The sequence below is a fragment of the Charadrius vociferus genome, unplaced genomic scaffold, assembly GCF_000708025.1.
Source record: "Charadrius vociferus isolate BGI_N301 unplaced genomic scaffold, ASM70802v2 scaffold523, whole genome shotgun sequence".
In the NCBI taxonomy this organism is placed as follows: domain Eukaryota; kingdom Metazoa; phylum Chordata; class Aves; order Charadriiformes; family Charadriidae; genus Charadrius; species Charadrius vociferus.
In genome coordinates this window covers 13,808-21,323 of record NW_009647578.1, presented here as the reverse complement: position 1 = coordinate 21,323, position 7,516 = coordinate 13,808, and the positions used below count along the sequence as shown (strand labels likewise).

Below are 7,516 nucleotides of genomic sequence, written 5' to 3'. Positions count from 1 at the left end.
AAACACCTTTTTTCATTCTCGCCAGCTTCAAAGTGCAAAATCAGCCACCATGCCCCCCTGCTCCCAAACGAAAAGGGCCAGCTGGGAAAAGTGATGCTGATCCTCACTGCTTCCTGGAACCCGTTCAAATGAGCTATCAACTTTGGCCCTGTCTTCTTTCAAAAGGACTCAAAACTGAAAAACCATCTTTGTTCACTGTCGGCAGCTCTAAAGTGTAAAAACTGCACCCATTCCCCACTGCTCCCAAACCAAAAGGGCCAGCTGGGAAAAGTGATGCTTATCCTCACTGCCTCCTGGAACCCCTTCAAATGAGCTATCAACTTTGGCCCTGTCTTCTTTTCTAAGGACTTAAAACAGAAAAACACCTTGTGTCTTTCATTTTGGAGTCAAAGTCTACTTTTGCATTTTTCAACGGTTATAGCAAAACCGGGAATCCCTCCCGCAACAGATCCCATGAGTTCGGCTGAGCCCAACCTATATGGCAACCACCAGCTAGAGAGTGCTGGGAAAGGTCTTGTGAATGCCCTTGCACTTCTCCTGGGAAATGAATAGCGTGTTGGCTTTGATGGCCAGGTCATGCTGCAAGACCGACTCGGCATGTAGCAGCATTTGCAGGGTGTACTTGGTGTGTCTCAGCCGCTGCTGAAGGCTCTTGATCCTCTCCTCCTTTTCGTGGACCTCGCTGACAAGGCTGGAAAGCAGTAAGAAACTCTCATGAACAGTCCCGTCATGGAAGCGGTTTCTAGCATGGCATTGGTGAGGGGCTCCTTGGGCATAGGATTTCCCCCTTTCTTCCTTTGGAAAAAAAACATGATTGATGTTGTCATTCAGTCATTCAAGCTCCTGAGTACTACCACCCCCACGTCGAGTTTCAAACAGAAAATGATGTTATAACCAGCTTCTTGCAGAGACCGTTCCTCTGCTTGGGCCAAGTTTGCGTGGAGGGTCCCACTTGGGAGGTCTCCCTGGGAAGTGACAGTGTCCCATGGAATGGGAGGGTTTCAGGCTACCTTGGCCAGGTGGGTCTGAACATTGTTCTTGGCGTGGGCTGTCTCGGTGATGCTGTTGGTGAAGATGACGTTCACCCTGTCGAAGTGGTGCCGCATTTCGTTGGCCATCACCACCAGCAGGTCCTCAATGTTGTTGCACAGCTTGGTGGAGGCTGCCCGTTGGCTCTGGGAGCAGAGGATATTGTTATCTGTGAACTTGGCTCACATCTTTGGCACCGAGATCCTAGGAGGGGAAGGAGAGACCACGGTAAGCCCGTGCTGCCAAAGCTGCACACCCTCTTCCTCCCTCACCGCTCCATGTGCATCCCTGCTGACACTGCGTGCTCAGTTGAAGTGGACGACCTTCCTGATAGAGACGTACCATTCATCAGTCAAGGTTAGGCCAGCTGGGAAAAGTGATGCTGATCCTCACTGCCTCCTGGAACCCCTTCAAATGAGCTATCAACTTTGGCCCCCCCTTTAGGACACATCCAAGTGAGGCACTGCATGGGGCAGTCTGCCTTTAATTATTTTTTTGTCCTGTGCAACCTGCTGTAGGTGAACCTGCACTGGCATGATGATGATCTTTCAGGTCCCTTCCAACTTCAATTCTATGAACAAGGTGCCTCGATGGGAGTGGGCTTTGACACAAATCCCATTTGTTCCATCATGAAAGCCATTTGATTCCTTCAAAAATGAGATGCTTGCATGAAACGAACTCTATTTTAGTCTAGAACAATGACCCTCACGAGCAACCTCGTAACTAGAGGCTGAATGGCTCCTCCAGGGCTACCATGATCGCTTTGTGTGTGTAGGCGAGCTGAGACAGGCTGGCTTATTTGTAAAGTCATCAAACCCTTGGGAAAGAGAGTTTCTTTCATTTTACTCACCTCCGCACCAAGGAATTTCTCTCTCTACACACGGGCAGGATGAAGGACTCACCGTTTCCTACTGGAAAGCTTCCCAGGCCATAGGTGGGAGGCATACCGAGACAGGCAGGCTTTGCCTGTGAGCTGCTGTCACTGTCCACCCGGGGACACCCTCTTTCATGCCAGACGCTCGCAGCCTGTTCCTTGCCTCTCTTGGAGCCGTGTGCGTTGACAGCAGGTGATGAGCAGACAACACACCTGATGAAACTGTATGTTTTCCAACATGTAGCTACGGGGACAGGTGACCTCAGAGACTTTTTGTGTTACCCGTGCCTGTAAGGGTTTGCTGCACTCAGAGGAACAGTGTCTCCAAATGCAGCTGTGAAATAAATGAGCATCAAATGCAGGAGAATAAAGGGTCCTTTAGTGAGGGCAAATGCGAGAAAAGCAGGGATGAGTGAGAGGGCAGAAGTGCACCGCCTGCAACTGGGAAAGATGGAGCTTTGAGGACTCAAATCTCAAGCCATGTCCAATTTTGGTGACTCTGGCACAGGCTGCCCCCGGACCGGACTTGAGAGCAGCATAGCTGTGGGCACCGAGTCTCACCCCAGGATGCAGACTGACCCAAGAGGCTGTGGGACAGGCAGCGGGAAACTCACACCCTCACATTTAGCAAAAAAGCTTTGGCAAACACTACCCTGCAAGACAGTTCGTCAGAACCAAGGAGGAACTGTCTGTGCTTAGGTCCCACTAAATGTGTGTGCCGGTTCCCACAAAGCAGTCACTTGAACCCTTTTGTCCCTGTGGGGGATAAACAGCTGCACTTTCCCGAGCTCTGTGCCACCTCTTCACACCTGAGAAACAGCATTCGGACAGTAGGAGACAGCTCCCCCTGGCTCCCAGCCTTGCAAAGGAATGATTCTCTTTCAGATGGTGACAGGCACACATTTAGCAACAGGAGGAAAACCCCTTGGGAATGGACGGGGGTTACTTTTCCCTGCATTTCCAGCTGAAATCAATGCCACTGCATCCCCCTGGGGATAAGCCATATCGCAGGGTGACACTTTCTGCCACCCCTGAACACAAACACATGATGGGAGCCCCCAACCACCTCTTTGGTTCCATCTGGATGAGAGAAGAGTTGTTAGCAGGGGGGATGAGGAGAAATACCTGCTTTTTTGTCCTCCCATCTGTCAAAGCGCATACTTCCCCTCAGCCTCCAGAGGCTTGGGGGTGCGCGGGGGGGCTGCTACTCACTGCTGTGCTGTGGGGTTAGGTGGCAGCACTGCCAGAGACTGCAGTGTCCCCAGTGCCCTGTGTGACACAGAAGCAGGGCAGCGTTGCCAGGGGCGCAGGGCGCTCAGGGACTGGGTTCTGCCCGGGCAGCTCCCTGCAGCCGCTACGGCAACCTGATGCAGCCCTTGGGCAACCCGCTGGTCTCCATGGGCAAGCCGGGGCTACCCTTGGGAGGGAAAATATCCTCAGGTGGCATCCTAATTCTTACCCTGGACTACTTATTACTCTCATTGCGCAACTTTGTGCAGCCTCTGGGCAACCAGGTGAAGGCCCTGGGCAACTATTGAGCGCTGGACAATGCTCTGAGCCATAGGATTAGGTTTTAAGTAGTCCTGCAAGGAGCAGGGAGTTGGACGTGATGATCCTTTTGGTTTTCTTTCAACTTGAGACGTTCTGTGATCCTATAAACTCAGGGCCCTCTGTGGGCAACTCAGCGCCACCCCTGGGCAATGCAGTGCAGACTTTTGAGTATTCCTCTCACTCCTGTAAACACTGTACCTGCCTGAAAGGGATCTATTGTCCATTCAATAGTGGAATAATTTTCAAAAGTCACATGAATTTTTGGAGGATTAAAAAGAGATTAAAGACAAGGATGCTCACAGGCAGCGCACTCTCCCGTCTGGTCCAGGACTACTTTATGGATTCAAACAGGCTTCAAGATCTGATCTCTTTATGAAGCCAAGGTTGGCTCCTAGGGATGAGCTGCATGCGCCACTGCAGCTGTGGGCACGGTCCTGCAGCAGGCTCCATCTGTGAGGGAAACACAAGAGACTTTCCCGGGTTTCCCTCTGTTTCCCGCGTTCTGGTGAAAATGTTGAGTTGACCATAAACCACAGAGGACCAAGGAGTGAGGAGAGGAGGCTTGGGCTGCTCTGGTGTCTGCACGTGGCCAGTGGGAAAAGATGGGTATGGCCATCATTGAGTCCCCCAAGCTTGGCCAGAAACTCTCCAAAGCATCCCTTGTGCAGCCCATGAGATGCTCTGTGTGAAAAGGAAAGGTGCCTGTTGGGCCAATGTAGGAAGCCCTGCAGGGTTGCCATCAGGGTCCTTTGATGTACTCATCCTCCGGCTGCCACTCCAGGGCCTGGGGCTCTCAGGCAGGACCACAGCCAATGTCTCAGGTACCCAGGGATATTGGGAACAGGGAAAAACATCAGTTCTTATATTAGTTACTTCAGTTGTTTATATTAGTAGCATGTCAAGTGTCCCCCAGGAAGGTGTTACACACCTGGACATAGGGCACATGGGGGACCTACCCTCATTGGGCTTCTCCGTTTGCCAACCAGGAATAAGGTAACTCACTATGGAACCAGCCGTGTCTTCAAGGAGTGCCATATTTCAAAGGTGTCCCTTAGTAGGAAGACTTGTGTGTAGGCACAAACTGGGAAAGCAAGGTGGGGTTTTTTGGCCACTGAAACGAATGCTAGATGTTCTCATTTACTTCTCTCGCCTTCAGAGAAGGGAGAGCATCTGCCTTCAGGGAGGGAAGGAGGAGAGAGAAAAGACACACACCAGTTGAGAAAAGAAACTAAGCCACTAATGAAAATATCAACAAAGAAAATAAATGAAAATAATGAAATACATACACTGTATACAAAAATGTTTCAAGAAAACAAAGATCCTTTTATTGTGAACATCGCGTGCAGGAGCCCAGGAGTCACAGGGGTTCAGCCACTAAGAGGGAATCGGCACCTACAAGGAGAGAGTCAGAAAGCACTGGTGTCCTGGTTTGAGGTAAAACAGAACCAATTTTGGTCAGTAACTTCGCTTCTTAGCTGGGCCTCTCTAACAACTGAAATTAACAGCATATTGTGCAGACAATGTTCACTCTCTCAGGGTGATAAGACCTGTGTTTATAGCTGATGCCCAGCCATGGTATGCAGAGAGGACCTTGCTTATACTTATTGCTATAACAACCAAGGCCAACCAACTTTGTTATTTGCCCCGTTGGAGGGTCGGAAGCGGAAAAGCATAGTGGGGTCCCACCTGCAAGGAGGAGCGAACAGGACAGGTGACCCAAAACTGACCAACGAGGGTATTCCATCCCATCTGCCTCATGCTCAGTATAAAGGCTGAGGGATCGAAAGGTCAGCTCTCTCTTCCTGCAATGGCCGACGTCTGAGGAGGACTCTTTTCGTCTGCCTGCGATCCCGATCCTGAATGCAGATCCGGAATCCAGTTCCCGTCCGTCACTGAGTCCAGCCTGGGACTGCCCCAGTGCCAGCCGGTGTCGTGATTGTCATCTCGGGAGCTTGATACGGTTTTGTATATATTTCATTATTTCTTTTTTATTTTATTATTAATATTTCATTAAAGTAGTTTAGTTCCTTCTAAACTCGTAAGTCTCTTTTTCCTCCTCTGCCTCTCTCTCTGAAGAGGGGTAGAGGAGAGCATCTGTGGTTTCTGGCCCAGCAGAGAGAGCTCCTGCTGGCACTGAGCAGGGGATGGCTCTGGCGCCTTGTCCCCATGGGGAATGCCCTTAGAGACTGTGCGTGTGCAGAGATGCACAGTGCCCCTGCGCCATGCAGCAGGGCTCCATCGGGAGCCCCTGGGCAGCTGCCACGGACTTCTTTCCAAACCCTGCACAGGACTATCTCTCACCACCCCTTGCCAGCCACTTGGACTGACTTGGAACAGGAGTTTGGAAAGGAGTCTGGAAAGATGGGCAGCAGAGCCTGGTACTCACCTGGGCTTCTTCAGCGTCTGGACCTTTCTTCTTTTCTTCAGTCCCCGTCTTCTTCCTCTCTTCCTTCTTTTCTCTTCTTATTGGTATTCCGTCTCCTCTTCCAAGTCTTCTTGTCTCTTCCTTTTTATTCCGTTTTCCGCATCCTCGTGCGAGCCTGCAAACCTTTCCATCCCACAGTGGGATTAGATAGGTAAAGCTGAGATCAACTGCATTAATCAGGTCTTGATTTAACCCAAGCTCACTCATTTTTCCTTCTTTCCTCTGAAAGGCTCCTTTGTTCTTCTGCGGACCCCAGGGAGTCTACCATGGTCTCTGGGGTAGTTGGAGTCAAAGTGGTGGGTACCTAAACCAGAAATGTTGGCATTAGCAGGTGGCAAGGGACGCCCTGGAGTAGTAAGTGACTATTTGGTAAATTGTTCCCGTTAGCTCTCTAGAGAAGATGCCTTTGGCTGGTTGGCATTAGCCCTTTCTTCCAAGGACCTCACTTTGGAACACAACATTCACACAGGTGTGTGGCACAGCTTATTTCGGGGGGACTGTTCAACAGGGAGCCTGCGGTCCCCCTGTGGGCAAGAAAAGGCTTGCCCGCTTCATTCTGCTGCTACTTCTTCTGCCCTCCCAAGGCAGAGCTCTGCGGATATCCCTTTGGTGCAATACCATATTGTGTGGTGGGAGGCTTTTCTTTTGAAATCTGTCATTCAGCAGGTATTTTGTAGGTATTTCCTTTGACTAAGCACATGCCTAACACATTGGAGACACCACCTTTACAGTTTCCCTATCCCAAGGGATTAAAAAAGCCCACACAAAGCTACAAGACATTGAATGCTGGGAAGAGGCAGAGCAGCTCCTTGGACTCATTAGAAAGTACCCTCTTACATGAGACACGTTGTCCTAGTGTTTGTGGACCTGCCATACCTCTGCCTTTTCTGATCTGGCTGCCATATGTGGCCCTCCTGCTTCCTTGAGAATGAGCAGAGCAGGTGGTGTCTCCAGGCAGGTTTTTGTCTCCTGCTCCACGTCTTCTTCCCCTGCAGGGCCACGTTCCTCTTCCACAAGCAGCTCTGGAAAGCAAAAGTACGTCCAACAAAGTGACTTGTGTGAAGTGCACAACAGCTGAAGCAAAACCCACCCAAAGCCCTACACCAGCTTTACCCTCCGGCTGTGACAATCCTCACTCCCTCCTCATACCTGTGCATCTGTCCATGGGTGCTGGCGACTCCTCAGCGGAGAGACAGGGAAGGCCAGCCACCTTTTCCCCAAAGATTTCACAGTGGTTTTCAATCATAAACTCCACCAGCACGTTTACCTGCACACATCACAGCCTTGGTTTCAGGGCAGGTGGCTGAAAACGTGTGAAGCCGCCTTTCCTGCTCCTGACCCTTGCCTCTGTGCAGACGGCTGTGGCTGTGGGGCTGCTCTTCCAGGCAGCCACCCTGCCACCCTGCTCAAGAAAGGAGGCAGCCAGGGACCTCTGAACAGGCAAGCTGTGATGGGCTGAGAAGGCTGCAGCCAGCTGCTCAATCCAGCGTACCTTCTCAGTCACCTGCACCATGGCCTCCAGCAGGAGCATGTTCTCATTGCCTGGGCTCAGCAGGTTTGGCCCAGCGCAGATGGCCAGGTTGCTGGCGCTCATCCTGCTGGTGGAGGCGTTGTGGCCGATGTGCTAGAGGAGGGAC

The 7,516-nt window shown here is 51.2% G+C and overlaps 1 protein-coding gene across 1 annotated transcript in view; it reads right to left on the bottom strand.

The window, feature by feature from the left end:
* Nucleotides 1–492: 492 nt before the first annotated feature.
* The window catches only part of LOC104282799 (olfactory receptor 8S1-like), a 17,657-nt gene continuing 10,633 nt past the window's right edge, over nucleotides 493–7,516 (bottom strand). Inside the window, 5 exon segments of the mRNA XM_009880927.1 lie at nucleotides 493–795; nucleotides 1,011–1,175; nucleotides 6,756–6,901; nucleotides 7,029–7,146; nucleotides 7,372–7,503. Coding sequence (XP_009879229.1) covers nucleotides 493–795; nucleotides 1,011–1,175; nucleotides 6,756–6,901; nucleotides 7,029–7,146; nucleotides 7,372–7,503 — 864 coding nt within the window.